The sequence below is a fragment of the Rhipicephalus sanguineus genome, chromosome 1 (genome assembly GCF_013339695.2).
Source record: "Rhipicephalus sanguineus isolate Rsan-2018 chromosome 1, BIME_Rsan_1.4, whole genome shotgun sequence".
Lineage (NCBI taxonomy): Eukaryota > Metazoa > Arthropoda > Arachnida > Ixodida > Ixodidae > Rhipicephalus > Rhipicephalus sanguineus.
In genome coordinates this window covers 39,563,534-39,589,648 of record NC_051176.1, presented here as the reverse complement: position 1 = coordinate 39,589,648, position 26,115 = coordinate 39,563,534, and the positions used below count along the sequence as shown (strand labels likewise).

The following is a 26,115-nucleotide window of genomic DNA, read 5'->3' as shown; positions in this document are numbered from 1 at the left end:
AAAGTGACGTATTCACACGACATGGTCGTCGCTTTGCACAGCCTCCGTGATCGGTGGGCCGATCACGGAAGCAGTGAAAAAACCGCATTAGGTGCAGAATACTTTCGGAAGGGGCGGGGGGAATCAATACATCGACTGACAAAAAGATGAAGAAGAAGATGGCTTTCGCCTTCGAGTCATCTCAGGGGAACGCATAAGGGAGTTTTTTAATCCAACGTGTCTAAACAATGACAAGTATCTGCGGCCGATTTTGTGGGCGCTGAGCACGGGGCCGACGATCAAGAGGTCGCACGGGAAGTTTTTGAGATGGTATCGCACCAGGTAAAAGATAGCGCATTCTCCATCCTGCAGGAGAGAAGCACCATTAGCCGGCTGGAAGCGCGCGCGAGTGATCGTCTCAGTGCGCGCTTTCTGCTACTCGCCGAACATCGCAGCCCCGATGCAGTAGCGAAAGTCTTCCCAGAGGAAGGGCTTGTTGCACACACGAATCGTAGCCGATGGCTGCCTGCCGGTTCTTAGCTTCACGACCCACGCTTCACGCAGTTTCTTGTCCCGTGGGTACCGGTGCAGGCTGACGCCAGGCTCCGTTGCGTAAGTCGGACACTGCGGCACCTAGAAGTAGAGCAGCATGTTCGTCGCCTTCGGAGGCAGCCACTCATGTTACAATGGTTTCAATTGTGTTCAAAATGCGAGAAAGCACCCGCATTTGAACAAACCGCAGCGCAGGTGGAACTTGAAACTTGTTTTCAAAGCACGCGACAGAGTCCCAGAAGCAGCCGATGCGGCTGCTGAGACCCCCTGTTCTTCCTGCCAAGCACGTCACGCCGACGGTGGCGCCGGCGTTTCCAGTGGTCGGCCTCGCGTTCAGTATTGGAGTACAGCGGCTGTAGTCGTGCACTGAGAAGCCACTATACCGAAACTTGCATATACGTGGCCATTGGAGAAAGCACATTCAACGGGTTAAAAAAAAAGTCATCATATTTGTTTAATAAGGCCTACTAATCCCCATATTAAAAAGAGCGCGACAATAAAAAACGTGGGACAAGCTTCCTCTTCTTGTCCCATGTTTTTCGCACTCTTTTTAATCTTCATGTGCATTAGTAACTCGTACTGGTCGCGCGATATCGCTTTTGCAACACAATGCATGCTTGATAACGGCCGTCCAGAAGTGCTTCAGATGTGATCAAAGTTGACCGATTACGTAGCATCATGCAAACGTCTGTCCAGTTTGAATCCCATCCCATGCAGAGGGGCCGCTGGCACGATTGAATATGTGAAGCAATTTGGTGTTGCTGATCTTACAGATGATGAACAATGTATTTTTACTTCCTCAAATGGAAATTCAGCCGAAGCTAACGAAACGTGTCCCCTCCTTGGCACTCAACTTGTTCGCTCCACATTGGACTGAGAGCATGCGATTCAGCGAAGGAATTCACCTCATGCAAAATTTAGCCAAGCGGATAAGCGGAATGCGCAACCTTGACGGCCAATACACCCAAAAAGGGTGGCAAGCAACGTTACACATCCGTATTCCAGCTTCCGTTTTGCTTTGAAGCGGAGTGAATGACAGGCTCATTACTGCATCGGCCGGGTGCAGATGGAGAAAAAAGAAATCACCTTGCGCGTTAGTAAACAACAATGGCATCCTGTGCCGACTCCGCCTACTTCCCCTTAAATGCGCACCTGTCAATTAGCCGCGCGCATTTTTCTGTCAGTCTCTTCTGCCTCTTTCAGGGAAGAGGGGTGGAAAACAGGCATCCGCGCGTGGCCGGCAAGCCCAGAGCCGGCGGGTGGAAGATTCGGCTGGGGCCATAAATAGACGCCGCCAGTGCAGGCAGTCTCCGCTCAACCACTCAAGTCACCTTGCTTGGGGTCACGGGGAGGGGTCAACAGCGCCGCACTCGAATTGGGCCACCACCAACGCATTCTCCCGGCCTTTGCCTGGAGCGCCGCCGCGCACAGTTGTGTGCACCATCCGCGGGTATACCTACTGCTCATTGTGGGAGCAACAACTTGCCACGGATGCACTCATATGCAAATTCGTCACATTTAGATTGGGTCGCCGTGTGCTTCTAGCAAGACGCCTGGACGCAGAGGTGATCTTTGCGAGCGTTACCTTCCTGCCACGCAGGAGACCGTCACTGACGTAAGGAATACAGGGCGAGCATTTCCGCTTATGCTATCCATGTGTCTTGGCACAATTGCGTGCACATTTTGATTTTTTTTCGAACTTCGAGAGGGCATAGCTAGAAAAAGGAGTATATGTTCGTGCGCTTGGAGTAAACTAATGTTATGAAATATTGTGCGAAAAGAAAAAACAAATTCAGAATGACGAAATTCCAAAAGGCAATTTTCCACTTAGCGCAGATGGACCTTGCGAAGCGGGGTTCTGGCTGGAGTTAAATCAGTGGCGATCTTTGGCGGGTGCAGCGATGCGTCTTGAGTGTCAATTCAACACAGTTTGGCGAATGTATGTCGGTACATAGAATAACCGACCATTAAGAGAACCATATTAGCATTGGTATTCAGACTTGCCGATCCCTGGCCGTCTCCGAAAATTGGAGGAACGGCTCCTGCCTTTTGTTTGCATCATTTAATGCAAACGAAGTTACAGAGCGCAGTGTCTCGTTGTCTGAACATAATTACGGCGAAGCACTTTCACAAGCACTGGATACCTTGATGCGTCCATAGACTCGCACATAAACCTCCGGTAACCCTGGAAGAAGCTAGCAATGCTCCAGTGGAAAGAAGAAGATATCCCTGGCGATTAAAAAAAAAAAAAAAACCAGCTGTGCTATGTATTGGCAAACAATACATTTAAAACACGCCTGGTTCTGCAGCCCTCCACAAGTCGCCTTTGCTGAGTTAGTGTTTCTCACCACCACATTTTCTTTTCTAGTGTGTCTTGGAAGAACTGAATCATAGAGACAGGATGTTCAGTGCAATGCAAACTTGACGTGCCCCAGTGCACAAATATTGCTTGAACCGCGCTTGCGTTAACGCTACGTTAAATAAGTCGTACCCATTGCTCTCAGTGTTCCTGGTCATACAATGAACGTTTTGGTTTGAGCAAGGCGACTAGGATGCTTTTCTAAGAGCTGAGAGATATTAAACGTGCTCGAATGTATTTTGCTATACATTCTGCTCATGTTGCAAAGTGTAACGTCACAAAGTGAGGCAGTCAGCATCTTAGAATGCAAATGCTTCACGAAATATAACAATATTAGACAGTGAAAATAAAAAAATAAAGATACAGGGGATAAAAGAATAGGTAACAAAAAAAATGAAAACACTACTTAAGCGGGAAGGAAAAGGCAGTGCCCTATCCTTGATCCAAAAGACGAGGTGTAATGATAGGAGGCATTGCAATGGATAGCCCAGTAGTAGTGAATCCGTGTAATTTATCGGGAATAGCATCGGTGAGAATTATAATAATAATATTTGGGGTTAACGTCCCAAAACCACGATATGATTATGAGAGACGCCGTAGTGGAGGGCTGCGGAAGTTTTGACCACCTGGGGTCCTTTAACGTGCACGGGCCTCAAACATTTTCGCCTCTATCGAAAATGCAGCCGCCGCGGCCTGGATTCGATCCTGCGACCTTCGGGTCAGCAGTCGAGCGCCATAACCACTAGACCACCATGGCGGGGCATCGGTGAGAATTATAGAACTAAGGACAGGATCTATGATATAAGTTATTGCATTTACCGTTCCCTCACGTAACTCCATGTGCACCCAAAACTGAGTACGCTGCACCACGAGCCCAGTGTTTCAGATTTCGGCTAGAATTGAACAACCGCCGAACAGCGATGGCAACGGAGTCGTATGAGGACTTGTTTTCCTCAGGGCTGCCTTGACAAGTCCCGTTCAGTTTGCTTAAGGATTTTGATCTGTTACGTGCATAAGGAGTGGGGTGAAACAGTGACTTCGCAGATATGGTAATACATGTACTTTATTTACGCATTTACTGTATACATATATAATCAGGCCGTCGCACATAACTTGACTGAAGACTCTGAAAATGAAAGACGCCTCGGAAGAGAATTGAACCAAACGCAGACTATTCGCACTTGCTATGCTTACTTAGATCTTAATTTCCCCTTTACCTAACTCATTAATTATATTTTTTACTCAACGTTTTAATTATTGTCTGACGACAGAGTATTTACGCAGAGTTGTATAGCAGCTGCAGAAACGACCGGCTGAATTGATTCCTGTACGATGCGATACGATACGCCGTTTTTCCTCCTTTCAGAGAAAACCCGCGAAATGTAAAAACAAAGAGAGAGAGAGAGAGAGAAAGCTACGTGACGGACCATATGCTCACTGCTATCGTGTTGCTCTCGACGTGCATTCGGTGAACCAGCTCGTCTGCAGCGCCTTATTGGCGTTTTATTGCCTCAAAAGTGCTCGGCCAGCAGCACGCCTTTCCGCCGTCATTCGAGAAAAAGCCGGAGGCCCAGATGGCGGCCACCATCAAAACAGTGTGCCGCTTTCTCGCGGTCACAGTCACGCGCTGCAGGCGATCTTGTTCATCTTGTGATCTGCCGGCGATCCGCGGGCTTCCTGATTAAAAACTCTCGTATCATTTCTCTCTTGTTTCGCTTTCTCTTAGAAGCATTGCCTTGCGGAACAAAGAATTTCATCTGCACTAATTGCAATGCACAGCCATATGACTGCTACATTTATTTTACACATTGTCGGTGTGCTGCCTAGCCTAGTCACGCATGTCCACACTCTGCGAAAACTTATGAATTTAAGGAACAACATGCGACAGTCTTTGCTCTTTTTCGTTTAAGATGACATAATTTTGGCGTGAGTAGGCGTCATTTCATTTTCGTAAAGCTGAATCACATAAGGAATATACACTTTCAGCCACCTGAATATGTGCGAAGTAATTAAACCGCGGAGAAATATGAAGTACGCTATTGCTTGCTTAAATCCAGCTGTCGAAGATACCATGAACGCAAAATACAAGTTCCGAGTATAAAGTTTCCTAGTACAACCAAGGCGAATTAAACAGGAGTACACTTAAACACCACTGTCTAGTCATTAGTCTATACTAGTTTAGCTGGCGTTTACTTGAAGTACACTGGCCAAAGACTCGACGACTCGCCTAGGATGGCAATGACGCGAGTCCTTGGCGATCAGGGGCCTTACGAATACTACTTTGAGGTCAAGGTTGGCGCTAGTACGAACAAAAAGACGTTACCTTTTTTTACCGGATATTTCATCACATCCGCTTGATTTGTTTGTTCCATCGGAACGAAAAAAAAAAAAAGGTAGTGGGGTCCTCACACAGATGGCGCTAAACGTCATGAGCATTAGATAAACGACCTTTTTGTGAGCTTCTATGGAAGCTTCGCTAGCAGTGTAACGCGTTCCACGCAAGCGAGAAGGGTTGCCAGGTCGCAAAGACAAAACGTAGTCCAAAAATAGGAAATACTTGAGTCAAGGGCAGTAAAAGCAGGCGAATGTAGCTACGTGTGATGAAAACACCTGGAACGTTTGCAGTTAAATTACAAAATATGCAGAAGTTAGGACTCCTAAGACGGTCTTTGCGTAAGCTCACCCCAAAATTCAATTGCGTACAGAACTCTCATCCGTCCAATTCTCGAGTACTCATCCGTGAATTGGAATCCCCATAGGCAAGTAAATATTAAATAAAAAGAAAAGCCATCCGGTTTGTCTATAATCGCTACAGTTTCTTTACGTCACCCAGCGAACTGCTAAAAAATGCCGACATAGATACATTGCAGGCAAGACGACAGCATGATCGATCGAAGTGTATGTTTCTACTTTATCGCGACAAGTTGTGCATAAACAAGAATGCGCACACAGAATCAGTTCATCGCTGATGAACTCGTTCCGAGAATTAAAAAAAAAACACTGAAGGAGTATTCTTGCAAGAGAAAAGCGTTTCAAAACTAATTTTTTTCCGCGCACCGTCACTAATTAGAATGCTCTATCTGCGCATCTGGTAAACTGCGCAACTGTTCAATCGTTCATGGCAAAACTTAGACAACAGTAACCGACTTGACTTTCATATTTCGTTTTTGCTTCTCCTATTATTTCATCTCGCATAACGCATGCGTAACAGGCTTCAGTTTATGTTGCACCTTCTAGTGCTTTTTCAAATACCTAAAATATTTTCAGGCATCCATTGCATTTATGCGTGTCACCAAGGTGTTGTATTTTGAAACGTTGCTGATCTTGCCCCCTTTATAAGGTGTTTTTTTTAGATGTTACTCACTTATCAGTTGTTTATCAAGAGATGTTTCTCGTCATTGTATTTTTATGTTTTCTTTTTCTTCTGTGCATGTACGCGAAAAACTTGTGAACTGTATAAGGGCTAGCATTTCAGTTTGATGCACTAGTTCTCGATGGTGAATGAAGTTCTGCGTGATATTTGTTTTTCTGTAGTATTTCCGTATCTGGTGTATTTTATCACCCACCCCTGCTTAATTTCTTATATGAGAGGGCGGAAGTACTTCTGAAGTAAATAATAAATTCAGAAATACAAGAGCCTTCTCGCGCAAATATGAATAAGTAAAGAATGAACCATCCAAAGTCAGAATTGATGAGATTCACTCATATATTTTCGACTTAAGGAATCATTTCGTGTTGGATGACGAAGTTTCTTGCGCTGTCTTGCGTGGCACAAAGAAAAAAAGGAACACTGGAAGCCACTACCCCTCTCCTATTTCCCTCTTTCCAGGCACACCCAGAAGAGCAACTCATGACGTAAGCAGGAGGAGCGACGCTGTCGGAGAAGTAGGAGCAGCGCGCGCACGGACGTCCTTCGACAGCTACAGTGAACTGGAAGGAGGCTAGTGAGGCTCACTGCGGGGAAGCGGCAACGGGCGAGGTGAAGCCGCTTGTTACCCCTGGTCACAGACGCTACGTTGACATCGACGGTCGCGACACCTGGTGCGCAGTAGTGCTAGAGGGGAGATGCGACGCGAAAGCACGAATGATGCTTGCACTGCTGCGCACCACGTGGCACAACCATCGAGGTCAATGTAGCGTCTGCGGCCAACGCTTGCACCCAAGGAGACATTGGCGACGTCACGCGTTGGACACTAGTGAGCCCACTACCCCTCTTCTAGTTCGCCGTGCCGCAGCACACACAGAAGAGCGATTGGTGACGTACCAAGCGCGCGCTCTTATATGGGCGACGCGCGCGACACCAGCTGGCGAGCGCCGGAGCAAGTGCACTCTACGCGGTTTCCGTCCTGTGATCCGGAGTGATATTGTCACGTGGTCGTGACGGTGAAGAAGGTAGCAGTCAGTGGGTTTAAGATGAAACTTTTTTACTTGGGCGAATCTGTGCACGAGAAACGGAAAGTCAAACTAGAAGCAACACACACTGTACACTGAGAGCGGCAAACAGAGCGTCGGCCGTCGACAATCTGATCCGTGGCAAGGCGCGTCGGCATTTATACATGCGGCATCGAACACTCGAGCCTTATCGCTGGTGGCCCCGTTAGTTCGAGAATAATCTTAGCTGTTAGCGTTTGCGCGCTCCAGCCTAACAGAAGGTCCGAAAATAATTTGGAATGTTCCCAGCCATTCTGGCGCGGTTTGCGCAACGCAGTAGCTACATGTGCAATGGGCCGGAAACATGAAACATAGAAAGAAAGGAGGTGTGGCAATATCATAGTCCTTCCCACTATGATAATATGAGAGGGAACTCGCGAGTGCGTGGCCAATAGCCTCAACCCCAGTTCGACCTACACTCGGATGGCGCTCTCAAAAATAAAGTGGAAAGGGTGGCGCTTTTCCGCGAACTGTTGTGACTCCCAACACACATGGACGCTCCGAAATATGTGACACAAATACCAGCTTGATATTGTAGCGCCGGTTGTGTTCAGGCGCAGAAAAGAGCACTGCCATTTTTTTAAATCACATTTTGCTGTATCTTCATTTCATGTATTACACGCACAGGCACAAGCGAATGGAAAATTGGCACCTTGCGCGGAGCTATAGCCAGTGCTAGGGATACCCTCCTTTTACGCGCGAGCGGCCAGTGAGACGCAATCAGTTGCAGTTTGTATCAACACTAGCGAGAGTTCGCGGGGCCCACATCATCTCTGGCGGCGGCTGTCAAGGTTGTGACTAGAAGGGGCAGGGGGCCCCTTCTAGTCACCTACGAGAGGGGGGGGGGGCGCAAAGTCTGCCCCATACATTGTCCTAATAGGGGGGGGGGGGGGGGGCTGCCATGAATATTCGCCCGCCTTCGCCCCCCCCCCCCCTTTAAGGGGGACCTTGCGCACGCTTATGCTCACGATAGTACGTGAAGCGGACGCTGCGCAGCCCGGCGCACACTTGGCACTGTGCCCATAAGATTTACTAGTAAATATTCCTGCTCCGCGATCATTTCGCAACCACGAAATCATGATTGCACTATGGATATCTCCAAACCTCTTATGAGAATATGAAGCAACTCTGCAATGTTATTTACACATTTTCTCTTTGTATATTGCCAAGCACTCACACCGCTCTCAAGAAAGCCGGGAATTGTCTCTCGCTTTATAAGTGATTATGACTAGCTGCTGCAATGATGACGCAATATTTAAATGAGAAGTATCCACTCATCTGCAAAGCCAAACAGCTCTTTCAAGAAAGCTGAACGTCGTTTAGGCAAATTCATGCAGTGGCCACAATTGCCAAAGTTGCTATATTCTCAAGCTTGCCGCTTCCGCGTGCGCTGTGTCACAGACTTCGTGTCACAACTTTTGTTGATTATTTAGCCTCTCTATCCGTTTTGGCATATTTACTCCTACTACTGTGCACCCCTGCCTAGATGCATTTCGTTACCGTATTACAGAGAAACAATTAAAATTTTTCCAAATATGCATACCGTATCAATCAGTGCCTTACGTGCAGAACGAATCCGTAGAATGTCAAGGGACGGCCCGACACATGTACGCGTCCAGAAGGCCAAATGAGTCGTCCATTGTGATTGCCGAGGCGGCCCGGCTAGCCCGTAGAATTACGCGAACTACTGACCCAACTATGCCGCCGTCGCGAGGTCATTTCGCCTGAACGTGTGTCCGCTCGACAGGACGCGGCGCTGACCTCGACGCTAGGCAGAGAAAGCAAACCCTTTCTCGTGTACAACGATGGCAAAGAACGGGTTTTATTCGGCCTGTCGCTGACGCGAGCTCATCAAGGCTTCGCAGTGTCACTATTCCTCGAGGTTATCAGCGCGTCCGTCTTTGCGCGCTGTTCCCGTTATATGTAGATACCGACTAACCCGAGCCGTCACACGGCCACATACTGCGTTTCGCCAGGCAAGGAACAGTGACGTGGGGCCCTTGGATGCAGCGGCTTCACCTCGCCTGCTGGTGGTCTCCCGGCATCTAGCTGGGCCCTTCTTACCCGTGGCCTTGCTTCACTAGAATTGAAAGTCGGGCCAGTTGGAATATTTTCATGGTTGATGCAGCGCTGAAAGACGAAGAACTGTGTTTTCTGGTTCGACGTCTTCGTCTTTAAGCGCTGTATCAACCGTGCCTAGCTTCACCGCTGCTGATGGATTTTGAAATCGCTGCAATGTTGCAGATTCGCTGCAAATGATAACGATCACAGAATAAAGAGCGCTTCCTTGTCGAGCGCATGACACTGCCTCTCTCAAAGCGCACCCCTTCATGGTGCGAGGCTTGCTTATAGCGGCTCTTCGAGGCTATCGTCATTCAATACACCGCTGTCGCTGAGCCTACAGCTCCGAAAAATTTTAGTAAGGCTTTTAGAAATGGTGCCACGTCGTCATGAATACTTTTGATGTCGAAGCTTAGGGATATAAGTTTAAATAAAAAAGCAGCGTCAGTTTGATTATTGCAGGCCACATAGTGCGCTATGACGACTTGAAATATTCGAGGCGGACGGCCGCACAACGACCTCGTTTCTTTTTCCGGCGCCGTCATCTTCTCGCCCTTCCATCTTGTGGATTCGCTGCGCAGCCGGACGGGCGGGGGAATTATGCTCCACCAGCAGATTTCTGCGGATCCATCCGTGATGCGGATGCACCATAACTGGCGTATGTAATGCGGCCCTGCACAAAGGATTGGGGGCCAGAGACCGCATTTTCTGAATTTTTGACTGATTGCCCGAATGGCCTTGGTTTGTTCTCGCAACGATGCCCGGATGTTCTCTTCTGTGTGCCAGAACACCGGATCAGGCTTTTTGCTCAAGGTCGCTTGAAGGTCACCGGCAACGGGCGCTAAAACATTCCGTGCTTAATCATACTCCTTGAATCTGTTTTCTTCCGCTTTAAGGATAATCTAATCTATAACTAAAATCCACATTTGCTCACTCCGTGCATCTGCATGTTTGTGAACTAGCTTGCTTCGTGGAAACCAATCGGAGAGAGCCGAACGATTTTGTTATTTATACATAACACAAGCCGTAATCGAGCCCACGATGGTGTGAAGTATAAAAAGAACGATATTTACCTTAATTACATTTAAGAATGAAATGTCACAGGTAAAAAATAACTGAAAATTGCAAGACTTCTGTCGCAGAGTGTTCTATTTGAGTACGTTACACAGCAAAGTTGCTGTTCACTTTCAACAATGAGAGTATGGCTTTTGCGACAAATTTAATTAATGCGTGCATTGCAACATACATAAACAGCAAAAGTTACTTCCTAAACGAGGTTCGGGTTAGTGTTCTGTGCTAGAGCACGCTCCTGAACATACGATGACTGTAGCATCGCACCTGCGCTTTAGGCGCAGCGTTTGAACGGTAAGGAACGCAACGCGTCATACTCTGCAGTGCAGGTGCTGGAATGTTGGTTTGCACAACACTGGAATTAAAAACTTCCAAATGCATGGAATCTTACTTCACTGGGACTTACACTGTGGAACGCAACAGATCACCATGACTTTTGCTGACCGGTCTAAAGCGCTGAAGTAAATGGTGTATATAAACAGCTCGCCGTTAGCATGCTGAGAGACGTACGGCTCGTGTTCTGTATGGTAGAACGCCTGACTGCCACGCACAACGCCTGGGTTTTGATTTTTATGCTGCGTATCGATTACGATTTTTCCCTCACGGACCAACACCGCCCACGCACGCACCAGAAATTCTGCAACACGAGCTCTTAACGCTATAGCGTTCAAAGAAGGTCCACTTCAAGCCTGCCTTTACATATCCGTGCGAAAAAAAATTACTCCGCTAAATATAATGATAGCTTTATAAATGCGGCGCCTCTACTCATACGCCGCAGTCGCGTGGGCCCCCATAGTTAGCAGACAACTTCCCGGCACGGATAACGGATCCATCCACGATAGAGAGCGTAACCAACGCGAAATCAAAAACGCACAACATAAAGGCGTCTCGTCAAGGACAGCGGCCGACTCCCAAGCCAGACTTGTTTCGCCACGTGGCCGTATAGCACGCCTGCATTATTCACTCGCCAACGTGCTTCATCACGTTGCAGGTTCAGTGTAGACGACTGCGAATATTCGAAACACTCGAAGGTCGAATGGAAAAACGGCATTCGCCTTTCGATTCGACTGAGGATTGCACGGTCTGACGCTTCGATCGAAGAATTTCGAATACTGCATCGTCGATACATGATAGCCCGTACACTGGAGACACCCGCGTGCTTCGCGATTGTTTTCTTTAAAAAATGTGCGAAAAAATTTTTATAACACTGTCATCGGAGACGCACGCGTTCTTTTTCGTGCAAACGTTGTGAGACAGCCATTTGCACTTTCACCACACTCTGTCAAACTATTGCGATTTCGATTAATAAACTCTACAGAAGAAATTTTATATATGAAGCCAGTTCTTTTCTACGGAGCCATTATTATTTATCTGGTTTTGTAAATTAGTGGCAATTGCTGACAGCTGCTTAGCTTGTGAGATCTTAGTAATTTCGCCTCAGTGTTTGTAAGAAGTAGCACGCAAGGCCACAAAATTAGAAGGTAGGTAGCCTCAACCATCAATGATATTCATTTTCCATCAAACGCCGAGCTCGTAACTGTGGCACACGATATAGAAGTATGCGCTCTTTGAGAGCAGACGCCTCGTGTGTAACCTGTAAAACCTAAGTTGCATTTTTGTCGCCTCAAAGTTGATGCAGCGGCACTCGTTCATGCATAAGGAAGTAACGAAGTGCATAGGAAGGTGCTAGAACTATAGCTACAATAAACAGAGGCTAACAATCTTCAATTTGTATAAATTTATAAAAAATGCCAATAAATATGTATTTTTAATGTTTGTACATACTTTCTCACTGCCATATCCATGGATCACATTGGCGACATTGTTTTTGTGTACTTCAAAAAGTACGCGAAGAAATAAACGTTCTTTTCAGCTAATGGAGGTATCTTTTGATATTTTTGTGGGGGAAAATGAAGGTGAAACCGCTGTCGGCCACACATTGCTGTTCACAACGTCAGATGGCTAGGATTGATCCGGCCTCGGCGGTCGCATTCCAACGGAGGCGAAAAGCTAGACGCCCGTATACTGTGCAATGTCGGTGCACGTTAAAGAACACCAGGTGGCCGAAATATTCGGAGGCCGACACTACGGCGTGCCTCATAATCATGTCGTGGTTTGGCCCGTAACAACCAAGATATTGTTGTCACTATTAATATAATCTTTCCCCTTGCGTTCACTTTAAAGAACCCGAGCTAATGAAAACTAATGCGGTGTTCCCCCACTTTGGCGTGCCGTCTAATAACATTGAAGTTTTGGTGTAATGGTGTTTATTGATTGCAGACAAGGTGGTCAGAACAAAAGCTGGACGGCCGGTAACGGTCAACTTCTTGGGCATTTACGAGTTAATCCACGATGGGGACGTGACGTAGAGCGCGTCCGCAGTGCTGGCGTGCGACATTTCCCGCGATATCGCAGGCAAAGCATATGCCGTGTGCGCTACGAATGTGAGTGCTGGAAATACTCAGGTGGTCTCTGAAGTACAGGTAGAGGCACAGGGCGTGGGGGCGTCGTGTATGGTGGGGTCACTGGTGTAGAGCGTGAAGCAACTTCCGCGTATGTCGGCGGCGCGGCAGATGGAGCTTGCTAGAGGCCGGCGGGAAGCAGGAGACGTGCATCGCTCACCAACGTCTTCCGGTAGTGGGCGAATTTCTCGGGCTCTGAAGTTCCAGCGTGACGGCTTAACCGCCCCCTCCACCGAATTTAATAAAAATTTCTGATCGTAGCGAACGACCAGCGTTAAGCAGTCCTAGCGTAGCCACACGCCGAGGCTGGAGTCGCCATCTTCTTCGATCACTTCGGAGTCAAACCATCCTGGTTAATATAACGACACGTTATGCGGCAATGCATAAGGGGATACTACCACCAATTCGCTTGCGCGTCACCCGATAGTGTAACTTTTGAATGCCTTATTGTCTGTTTATATTTTACTTCTTGCTCGTGTTTCTATTGCACGGTTTGATCCCAGAGTACAGGCCTACTGGTGCTAACGTAAGACAATTATTGTTGAGTAGCACTGACAATTGGGCGAGTTGGTACAGATGCATGGCTTCAGAACGGCGCAACAAGGAAGTCGAAAAGACGAAAGATCACACGATCTTTTCGTCTTCCTTGTTGCGCCATTCTGAAGCCATGTAAGACAATTAATTATGCCCCGTTATCGCAGCGCCGTTATCAAATGCACAAACAGTGCGGTCAGACTGCGCACTTTACCCCTGCGTTTGGAAAGAGGCCACTATGTGACCGCATATAGGCCTGGTATTGCAGCCCGATAGTTACGTCTCGAGCGTGTCTCTGGAGTCGGTGCACATGTTCCGCTGACAGACTACGACACGAAATATTCCGACCACTGGCCGCCTCGCTGTAGAAAAGCTAGGTGGGGCTTTACTATAGCAAGCACCAATGACCAGCAGAGCTGAGGCAAAAGCCTCAGCGACGTAATACAAGGTAGTGCAAAGGTAGGGGAAGAAGTGCATTGTTCAGCAAAGCATATGATGAAGGTTAAGCAAGGTTTATGGGAATTAAGCACTGCTTGGCTATCGTTTCGCTTGGCTATTGCTTGGCTGTACTGGCGGCACACGAGTGAAGAGCTCGAACGCAAAACCGAGCGCAGAAGCAGCGTTTTCCGATGCGTTTGCCGGCCGCCGTCGCACGAGTACGAAAACCGCGTCAGCCGTGGCGACAATGACGACCTGGACGTCGAGAGCATCCGGAGCGAGAAAGAGGCTTAGCGATGTGATAGCGTGTCTTTTACCGAGGCGTGCGGACCTCACTACTAAGGCCATACCACGTGCTCAAAGCGCGGCTGCCCATTGGCGCCTCGCTTAACCCCTGCTCACCCGCTTGGCTATGCTGCGAACGGCATCGCTGTACACGGACTTAGCACGGCTGTAGCAGCTCCTCTTTCGAAAGCATCTGACCACCTGTGGGAGTCGAAAACTGCAGTCGCATCATATGGAGTGTCTTTCTCTTCGAAATATGTTTGAACTTAATGGTTACATCCAATGCAAGGCCGACGGCCGTTGTTTGCCCCGTTCGCAATGGTCGTGGCCAGGAATCAATTTTGTGCTTAGCCACAGTCACTAAGGAACCGCGGCGATAAAAGACCGTTGCTCCAAGTGTGGTTACGACAGGTAGCTTCAGAATTGATAGGTCTATGAGAAAAGAGGCCACAGCCGAGGACTGGGAAAAGTCAGGGCACACCCCTGTTGCAGTAATCAGCCACAATTAGTGTAACACTAATGGGTGGTACGTTGACTCCGTTGGCCAGGCAGTACACGTGCAACTTATGTGCAGTGGGTTCTTCTGACTGTGTCATACGGGCATCTTTTGCACAAATGTTGCGTTCTTAAAGGGACCTAGAAACGGTTTTTCAAACTTTCTCAGCGTTTACGCTAGAGCATCATCAAATCATTCGCACCGTAAATGAAAGGAACACTTAAGAGATGTAATTAGTCATTTTAGAATTATTAGTCAAGACAGAATGATTACTCAAGGGAGAATATTAGTCAGCTACTCTTTCACAATTCTAAGACCATCACGCTTGCCGCGAGAAGACGCTCGGTAGGCGAGAGAACGCGCAAAATTAAAATGCGGGTGGCGACGCCACCTTGAAATTCCCGCACCGAACGCCGTGACGCCATCGATTTCATCAAGGCAGCTACGGCCAATTATATGGTTATCCTCCTTCTGCCCCTCCTCCACTGCCTTGCCAGGGGCCCTCCAACGCTACTAAACAGCCCCCCCCCCCCATTTTTTGCTCACGCGTTGCGTAGACTGAAGTATGGACAGATTAGTGCAGCAAGAACGACAGCGATAGGAGCGTCCCGCACGTTCGCCACGAGGCAGGTCTGAAACGTACAGATGTAAGAGGAGAGAAGAGAGAGAAGCCTTTCGTATGGACACCCGAACCGCGCAAGCAAGATGCCAGCGGCGAAGTGGCAGCCAGCGCCCCTTTCGTACTTCGTAGTTGTAGTGACCTTTTTTTGTAGCGACGTCGTCCTATTTGGGGTTCAATGAAAAAGCGCAAAAAAGAACGACACCCAATAGCAATCTCAGTCCTGATGCCACACCACGATCACTTCTAACGTTATATTTATCCAATCATAGGCCTGCGCTCTTCTCCGTCATTTCCGGCCGCAATAGTTCTGGCGAGCGCCACTACGCGTTGATGTAGTCGGCAGCGATGCAATGATTATGTTGCGTGATTAAAATACTAAATCGTTCGACATCGATGCTTAGACCTATGCTAAAATTATCCCCAGCCATCAGTGTACGCAAACCACAAATAAAATATAGCTGCTTCAAAACTGTTGGAGGGCCCATTTAACTCATCGAAACGCCCAGCCGTCGCTGGCGACGGTAGCGCACACGAAGGGTTGAGCTGCACTGCCCTCTCCGTGGTCTCCGCAATCGACACTGGCAGCGCGACCGGTGCGCGCCGTCGGGCAACTGACCAAAGCGCGCAGAGTGGTTGATATCTGCTCCGCCAGTTGCCGCCACACTACCAACCGCTCTTATTTTATTCTCCTGTGCGTCGACACTCTGCAAAGGCCATTAAGTATGCGGACAAACAAGTATTTGAGAACGATCACCGATAAGGGTAAACTCGGTCAATGTAGTTGTGTCGGTAGAGGTGAAGTTACAGCCGCAGACGCGTGGATCCTGGCGTTCATCAGCTAGCGAGAGCCCAACACTCTCTCCACCGACCAGCTGAAGCGATTCTGCTCGCCAGTTGCCTTACAGGAGGTCACTGTTGTACAAGTCACCAATCGCTAGATTTGCAGCCCACAACGCAGCTAGGGTAAGTGATGGTGTCGGAGAAAGGAAACATCGATATAAACTCTGTAGCGCAGCTCGTGTTAAAACGGATCACGTTGTAACACAGGCAGATTACGCTTGCTGTTTACCGGAGGTTCAGTGACGTAGACTGGACATATCCAATCATATTGGTCGCCGGTGCTACGCATGATGGAACAATGCTACGTAGAATGGACGCGGGAAGTTGAAAACTGGTTTGGCTGAGCCGCTGCGATCTGTAGTGATGCTCATGCCTAAAGTCTTGTAATAAATTGCACATTTGAAGCAGACCGCTCAGATCGGTCTGCATTATTATTAGGACTTGCTTCATCGGCTCAATGCGTTTATACAATATCGTGAAAACCATTTCAAGGTCCCTTTCATAAAACCGGGTGACTTCGGTCGGAACCATGTGCGAACGATGTCTCCAGCATGATCGATAGCACGCGCACCGTCCTGATATGTGCGCGTAACGCATGGGAGCTAGGTTGATTAAAATGGAGCGGACGGCCGACGTGGAGCGAGAAATTGTTTTGTAAAAAGCGTAAAAAATGATGAGCCAGTTATATCGTGTGAGAATGCCTTAAGAAGGAATAAGTGAGACGTTTCTAAACTTCCAGAAAGGTGAACACCTGCACCGTAACCTGACCATTGAGAATATAGGAACCGTTAGGAGCTGCAGTGCATGTTCGCGCGGTCCACGACAGAGGCGCATGCATCAAACGGGTTAATTCAGCTACTGAGACTATCACGCCTATGTGTTGTCTCACCGTAGCTAAAGCGCGTGCCATGTTCCACAGGAAATGGTAATGCACTCGAGCGAGCACTAGATATCACGGTGCGTCAGCATGTACATGGCCACGGAATTGTGTTCCGACTAGCAATTCTAAGGATAATGGTAAGCATTATTTTATAGTCGTCATTGATTTGAGTGTGGCGATATTTCTTATAAATAGCCATAGAAGTTCCTGCCGAATTGCTAGCACAGCACTGCGTAAGCTTTACCAGTGAATAGTTACTAAGCCTCGTAGATCTCGACTGCATCTCTCTCCCCTGAAGCTGATCTAACGCTGAAACCATTAATAAAACCAACGGTTCTCGGTCATACAGACAATGAGTGCATTCCAAAATTTTCATAGCTACACATCATCAGCCCCTGTCTTGTCTTATGATAGCATCATATGGGACGGAGCAATGATTACGTTTTAGCCGTCGTTGCCGCACGTCGCGTAATTGCATAAACTCGTTCGTTTTATAAGGTAGATATATCTCCTGTGCTCGACCATGTGGGCCACGCCCAGTCATATCTGGTAACAATAAAGCGTTATGAAGAGAGGTAGAAAACGACAGTTTAGCTAGTTGGTACGAATTCATCCTGAAAACTGAGGCGGAAAACAGGGACACTCGCAAAGCGCACAGCACACATTTCCGCCGCCCCTTTCAGTTGCCAGTCGGCGTGTGCGTTGTCTCGTGCTCTACTCTTGGGCACACGTCTTCTGTTATGATGGGAAAAGTAACAGCACTAAAACGTTTTCCGTGACTGCAAGTTGCATTTTGTGCTATTAAGGCCATTCAGTAAACATGCCCCACGGCGCAGCTACGCAGTTTGAAATTATCCACTGAAGCAGGCTGCCAGCCGTCTCCTGTCAGAGTGCTGTCTTTCTCAGAGACGCCTGGCTTGCCACACGTCATCAGAAGCACAACCACTTTGGTAAATTTCAATGGGTGTAAAGCCCAACTATTAGGAGCGCGGAGAAACGTTCAACTTTATTTTGGTAGGTCCTCTTGCAAATAGCCGAATTGTAGAGGCGGCGCAGTCCACGCTAAACAAGTGGCTTCAATTTAGTCCACCACTTCTTTTCATCAAATGTTCATATTCACGACTCTTTCTCGATGCATCTCACTGCTATTTTTAAAGTTTTAACATGGAGTTGGCCTGACATTTTCAATGACTATGTTAAACTACGCCCTCCACCTCAACTGTTTTTTTTTAGTTATTGTATGCAACCTACCTCACATATTCTTAACCGATGCGGTAGCCTTCTTCTTATGCCACAGTTCATTGCAGTGTTACAAATCCCAGACAACCCTTCTTCTCGTCTGTAGTCTCTAGGGAAGAGGCAGCTCAAAATATTTGTCGCGATGCCTACTCACCAGTGCTTCTAACCATGACGTGTATCCAGAGCCAGCTATCTAGAAGGCGTTAAAACACAAGTGCCATAGACCCACGTTTTCGTACCCATCTGTTAGCCCTAACCTTGACTTTGGATATTCACAGCCACCAGTTCCACAGGCAGGGGGAGGGGGGTACTACCCCCTTCCCCCCACCCCCCCATATTTCTATATTTTGCATTTGTATATAAATATAAATATATATACATATATGCACACATAAACACACGCACGCATAACGGGCGGTTGAACCCCCCCCCCCTACTAAAAGTTTCTGGGTACGCCCCTGACAGCCGCGGCACTTCGGTGTACACCACCAGACAAGCAGATGACGAACCAGCCAGTATAGTGAGATGCAACTCCGCGCAGTAGTCGCTACCACAAGTGTTCAACTTGAAATGATGTACATCGCAGGAGATTGTCCGCGGCGAACGTTTTCTAGGCGCACCGGTAACAGCAGATGCCACGGCGGCGGTGGCAATGGCGACGGCCACTCACCGTAGGGCGCGCAGGCGACAAGCAGAGCGCAGAACAGCGAGAGCATCCCCATGGCAGGTCGAGTGGCAGCGGGCGTCTGAGCGTAAATGTACTGAGCGTTGCGCCGTTGGCCGCCTTTTCATACCGGTTCACTTTCCGACTTAGCCTCAAAACCAGGACAGCGCCGCCTCGAGGGGCCGGTCACGTTCGCCCCCACACGCTCGTTTTTCCCGCTCCCCAGGAATGCCAAACCACCGGCGGAGTCGCCGAAAGCAGCAGCTAGCGTTTGTCGTGGCGGTAGCCTGCGATCAGGCAACGCGATAGCGCGTCGGCGGACGCCTACGGCCTTTGGGCAACGGAACACGCATCCCCGTCCTTCTTCAAATGCCACCTTGGATGCGCTCGCCCGGAAAGCGCGCGTGGGGTGGTTAGCGCAGGTGTGTCTGAACAACGCGACGATGACGCATAACGCAATGTCCCTACATTCCGCGTTTATTCCACCCGTGAGCAAGTGGCGCCACGCTTCAACTGAGCGGCATCTATAACACCCTGGCAAACGTGACAATCTGGTTTTTAGCTGACCATTGTGTTCATGCAAATATGGCAAATGCAATGCAAGCGTCCGAATCAGCCATGGCAATGGCAGAGTTACAAAGTAAGGTGCCTGAACAAACGAATATAATTCGATCACCGACGGAAATTCGCTGTAACCGCACCATTTGCGTCTCACCGGAATCTGTCCATACAATGAGGTGAAGCATGCGCACGTGCCGTCGCTGCCGTATTGCCCTGAACGCCTGCACTACCGGTCAAGGCTACCGGGCACCACCCCTTCAGGTGCAGTGATTACGTTGCTCCTCACAAATTGTGCTTGGAAGAGAGGCCTGTACTTCCGTGAACAGTTAACAGCGGTTGTCATTCATCTTTCTGGTATTTGGCGAAATGTAAAGGCGTAGCGGAATGCCGGATAGTGCGTACCGGATGGCTCAGGAAGGCTTGCAGATGATCTTCAGCATACGTACGCCTAAAATGTGCCTTTAACACCCGCGTAGTTGCCACCTGCCGTGTGCATGTATGCGCAAAGTAAAAAATATAATATGTTCGCATCTGCGTGTGGGCAAACTGGAACATAGTACACAGTGTCAAGCCATGTTTGTCGTGCTCAACTATTTTGCCTTGCGTTAAACCGAACAATGCGACAAACGAAACGCCGGCATCAAGTGTCACCAGTTCTACAGAATAAAAAGAACAAGTCAACCCTTAATTATGTCCATAAGATTCCGGCAGACGTCGTCCCGATTCCTCAACATATTGCTGGTCGTGTTCTGCCGATACACTCGTTAAGAGCACGGTCATTTGTGTATGACTCTCAGGAAGGGCGCCGAATTGTCATGAAAACTTTGTTGTCGAAGCCTGAGGACACAAACTTGAAGCAAATACAAGCGAAACGCACGGGCTATCGAGTGCATGACGACCACTTGACGTATTCGAGACGGACGGCACCCGTTTCCCGTGATGCGGCTATGGATTTCCGGCGTATCGAGCGTTATCGCTGAGGCACGCGCATGCGCTGTCACGCCCGGTATTCCGCTTGACGTCAAATTACTTGAGTACAGCGGAATGTTGGACATCCTAAACACTTTTAATTTGAAGCGCATGCCTGTCATCTTCACGCAGCGGTATCGTGAAAGGTGGCTTACTTATTCTTCCCTCCTCAAGGACCTAAGACACTGCTGTTTTACCGAAGGGTGGGTGCTTCACAAATCAGCACAACAGTGAATCAAATGCTTTTAAAGTGAGACAAATCGCTGCGTTCAATTGCTCCAATCGCAGGAAGTCTGTTCCTGTCCGTGGCCGTTTCCGTGAAAAAGAAAAGTGTTTTTGTTCAAGCGTATATATAGCTTTCTGTGTGGTACGCGATGATATGTCCGCGAGGTACTCAAGAGGGAAGCACCAGCACTTTCTGCGTGCTCATAATCGGCATTACATATCCAACTGCGCCGTGCTGCGTGGTTTGCGCGTCTGCCCAAGACACGCAAGCATAGCAAAACTGGCTTCCCAACGGTGAGAATCTTCGGCCCAGACCGGTTACCATGTCCCGTTAGTGAGCGTTGCCAACTTATTTGCGTCATCCGGAATGCCGCGCGCAAAGGCTCCTTTAGCGAGCGAGCGTACAAGACGGAAGCAGCTACGTGTCGCCTTTGAAAAACACCCCTCATATTAGAAGGAGTATCCTAACTATTGCAGTGCTGTTATTTGAGAGCTAGCCTCATATTCGTTTTTAACATGCTCTTGCGCACTATGTTCCTCGTATCAAATTTGCTTTTCATATAATCGGCGGCTACCCGCACGATGTATTACATAATTTTACTAGCATTGATTTCTTCCATTCAGTTCCAGCACCTTTCCTACCTTCGAACCTAGAACTTTTCTATACACAACACTCCCGATACGGCTACATTCCCATCTATGTGTGCTAACCCAATCATTTTTTATTGACTGGTAACTTTCCGTTGTAGCTATTTTATTGGCGCAATTGTCCGTATTTATTGTCCATATTATTGTGCACATTGTCAACATGATTGTCCATATTTTTGTCCTTAATTTTGGCGCAGGCAAATATTATTTCGTTTGCATTGTAAAGATCCTTCTACAGTCAGGTTCGAGTGAAGAAATGAGCGCCCTACTCTAGATGATCGCGTAATACCCCTGCCGACGCTGCTACCGACGTGGTAGAGCCAGCCGGATGAATACCAAGCATCGTTTATCGACGTCACAGTTCAAGTCACAAGGCCACGTATCCGAATTGCGCTTGCTACAACTACAGTGCAAACAATAATAAAAATGCGGGGGATTTACATGTCCAAACCACGGGGACTGCGGATTAATTTCCACCGTTCTTGAACGTGCACCTCAGTCAAAGCACGCGGGTGTTCCTTGCATTTCGGCCACGTGCGGCCGTCGTGGCCGGGAATCGAGTCGAAGCAGCGCGACAGCCTACGTGTTGAGCTACCGCGGCGTCCTATCAGGCAAAATATTCACAGAACAGTACAATACTGACACATCAAAGTAGAATGCCGTCTCTTGTGCAGGGCTCGCCCCATCTTGCTCTGAAACGATTCTTCTGCACATTTAAGACATTATTTAAGACGTGCCTGTAGTATACGCAGTACCATCTACTGTGAAACACGTCAAGAAAAAAAAAAACTAAAAGCCGTTAAGCCCACTGGCTCTTCATAGGTGCTGTGTGACCACTATTGTCTTTCCGTCAAAATGAATCGACTCAGTCATGAATCGACTCAGTCATGTTCACTCAGACGGACCCGTCAGTCCCTGCTAAGCATAATGTTTGTATGCTTGTGTCCGAGTAAGCCAGAGGAACTATTATTTCGGTGGGTGTGAGCGCAGTTGAGTAATAATTACGCTGAACCTGAGCCCCGCCTGCGCAAAAATGTGCTCGCTTTAAGCTGTATTTCAAACAAAGGCCGTTTTTGGCACCGTAGTTGTCCGCCGCCGCCGGTGTCCGTAACTACTATCGCGCGAAATAAGAAAAAAAAAAAGTAAATAAGAGGAAATATCCGGGATGGAACGAGGTTCGAACCTTGGCCCGCTGCATGGGAGCCCAGTATTCTACCCCAGAGCCATGCCGCTTCTTGAAAGTGCTTTGCAAAAAGACAGGCTTCATGTCGGGAGGGAACCACATTAACATATGTAATCTAGTCTGATAGAAGAGTAAAATAGCAACGAGGCGTCACACAACGCGAATTCTGTAACCAGGCATCACACAATGCGAATTGCGCAACGAGTGGGTTGTTGAATGTTTCCAACCCATTACAAAGAGCTCTGCCATAATTCTTCATCGTCATCAGCCACAGCATCAACAGAGTGCACATAATGAATTAGAGGTGTTTAGCGGGTACCACAGTTCTGCGCAGAATGACGAAAAATTGCATAGTGGCTGCTTCCCTAATTCACAAAAATTATGACGATTTATAGCGTAGTGGGTTCCTCGCAAGCGCACTTCTATTGGTTGCCAAGGAAGCCCATAAGGCTCTCACGATCCATTTCCTCAGGGTCTCAATACAGTTAATTCCCGCTTTCTATCTCTTTCTCACGTTAGCGTATGTTATAAAGCGTGGTGGGAGAGTTAAATAACGACCGGGCGTCACACAATGCGAATTACGTAACTAGTGGGTCGTTTAAAGCTTCCAACCCATTACAAAGGGCTCATCCATAATTCTTCATCGTCATCAACCGTCGCATCAACAAAGTGCACATAATGCCTTACAGGCGGTACCTCGTTTCTCCGCAGAATGACGAATAATGTCGTGGTGGGTGCTTCCCAACTTCACAAAAATTATGATTTGTGGTGTAGTGGGTACCTTGCTGGTGTACTTGTATTAGTAGCCACAAGAGAGTTTATAACGGGCTCTAGAAGTGCCCCTGTTCCAGCTTTCGCTGTGACTGTGCTGCGCTTTCCGCGTAGGCCTGGCATTTTTTTGTGAACTTGAGTCCGAGTGAGCCCTAAAGAGAAAGTGAACATTATGAGTGAAGCAGAGTGAATTCTGTTTACTTCGCGGAGCTAAGGGAAACCGGCATAGCGTTGAGGAGACGGCGAGCGCCTTTGGTCGCACGAGTCCATACAAAAAGACCGCTGGCGTTGGCCGCGCCTCGCAACACTCTCCCTCACCTCACTCGAAGGGGAGACTCCAAAATGCGTCGTATATCAGAGGAGCAACGGAAGCGCACGTTAACGCCGCAGGTGGCTATCCTCGAATGCACTTCTTTGTCACTGGAACCTTTGTCTCAGTCAACTGATGAATCGCTGTCACGTAATCGCGTCTCCTTATGAGTGGTCCACGTCGCGCCTGAGCGAACATTTTTATCGCTCCAAACACCGCGGATAAGCGCTGTGAAGGTGGTCCTACTTTTCCCTTTATATAAGTCGTGTAGGCTTCGTTTATTAAAGAAACAAAACAAACGCCCGAGTGGTTCTCTCTTTACAAGTTTGCACCGCTGAAGCGCGACAAATCACCCCAACCAGCGACACCAACCAATCACCCCAACCATTGGGAGTGGTTATCTTTGATGAATATTTAGATGAAGCCTTGAATTAGGTTTCATTTGATGCTAAGTGCAAAAGTCACTGAAGTCAAGTTGAGCTCGCCTCACATGTTCCTGCTTTTTTACGATAGCCACTACACTGTTGGTCGATGAAAATTGATCACTAATGTACAGTGAATATTTTTCATATAGTTATGTATTATCATTTGGGTGTGCTTTGATCAGCTGTGTGATCAGGACTCTCTATCCCGCTTTTTTTTTAGGTGTTACCAGCCGCAGGTGGTATCACCCGTTCTATGTAGTTCAATTATTTTTGATAGCTAATTTATTCCGACAGGTGGGAAATATCTGCACGAAGATTTAAAATGAAAAATTGCCTAATTGCGAAAATGTTCGCAGTATTAGTCTACAACGCGTATTAATATTTACTGATTCTAGTCAATCACTTTCCGTCACATTCAGTTGGAACAAATTCTGACGAAGGCACCAGTTTAAAAAAAAATGCTTTCGAAAAGACAGCGAAGATATGCATTGGTGCTGCATTATTATGCGACTTTACACGTACAAAAAGCGTTTTCTTCAAATAAATAACAACATAAACTGCATGTTGGAGCGCAATCAGAGTGAACTTTTGATTTGCTCCGCTGGTTTCTGCGCATAATCTGACTTGTATGTTTTGTCTATAACTAAATTCCCAGTTGAAATACAGCAGTGCGTTCCGCCTGTTTCGTTTGCCTTGTCCTGCGGCCTTTGTTGCATTATGCAGATACGTATGCCTCAAATCAGTAGTTCACTGGCCGCATTGAAAGGACATTGAAACAGTGTTGACGCAATGTTGAATATCCACTGGAAGATCAATGTTCAAAGAATCCTAAATGTCCACGGAAATACTGTTCAGCTATGTAGCCTAATCAAGGTCATTCTTGCTCGAGGAGAACGGGCTAATATAAATGCAGGTACAGTCTTGCGCGATATGAAGGTTATTGCGCGAGCGTCGACCAAGAACTACAACAGCGCCACGGCCCAGAATCCTCTTTCGAGCAGAGGGAGTTACCGGGCCAGCTTTACTTTTTGCTGTTGCGTAAGCTGCGATCACTCGCGTCTGAGGAAGGCACATTTTCCTTTCTTTTTTTTTTCTTTTTTTTTGGTATCACAATGCGATATATTTTGTTCAAATTAGGAAAACGTTCAAACGATGCAGTGCCAAGCACCAGCTTTGCCAGATCTTTCACAAGAATTTTGTTATCATCCGCCGAGATAAGAGCCAACGAAAAATACACTTGATCGCAACGAATGGAAAGCTTAAAATAGAGAGAAAGGATGCAGGTTTCGTGGTAGGGTCCATTGTTGTACCGTGAGGCAGCCAACGATGGCGAGAAGAATGCGTAATCTTGATTCTCATTGTTCTGAAACGTGCCGCTAGGCCCCTCAGACGCTAGGCCGGTCGACGCTCGCGCGATAACCTTTATATCGCGCTCGACTGTACATCTGAACTATAGGCCTAGGTAACACGTACTCAATCTGCCGTACAAAAGTGCCTACACTTATATTTGCCCATTCTCTATACTAATAATAATATCTGCGGTTTAACGTCCCAAAACCACGCTATGATTATGCGAGACGCCGTAGTGGAGGGCTCCGAAAATTACGACCACCTGGGGCTCTTTAACGTGCACCTAAATCTAAGTACATGGGCCTCAAACATTTTCGCCTCCACCGAAAATGCAGCCGCCGCGGCTGGGATCCGATCCCGCGACCTTTGGGTCAACAGTCGAGTGCCATAACCACTAGACCACCGTGGCGGGCCATTTCCTATACTAGTCTATAGCTTTAATAATAATTGCGGTCAGCTGGAATGAAACCTTTAGCAATGTAGTTTATGAGCACACCACCTGATTGAGACGGTGTTACAACAAAGCAGGCAACCAAAGGAGTCCGACAGACAATTAGGCCAAGGAAAGCATACGGGACTTTAATTGACGTGTTTAACTGTAGTGTAGTAATTATGACACCACATGACAAGAACTTTATTTGAGTACCGAGGAACTGAGATCTAGGGGACCCGAAGGACCACCCAGATCAAGTCGGTGGCTCCGCGCAGAATGGGACTGGAAGGCAAAGTCCCGCCGCGATGTCGTGGGCCTTCTGGACGG

At 47.8% G+C, this 26,115-nt stretch overlaps 1 protein-coding gene across 1 annotated transcript in view; it reads right to left on the bottom strand.

The window, feature by feature from the left end:
• The window catches only part of LOC119390726 (protein obstructor-E), a 45,311-nt gene extending 26,209 nt beyond the window's left edge, over positions 1-19,102 (bottom strand). Inside the window, exon 1 of the mRNA XM_037658417.2 lies at positions 18,920-19,102. Within this exon, the coding sequence (XP_037514345.1) occupies positions 18,920-18,971 (52 nt within the window). The 5' untranslated portion in view covers positions 18,972-19,102. The remainder of the gene's footprint in view (positions 1-18,919) is intronic.
• Positions 19,103-26,115: the final 7,013 nt, after the last annotated feature.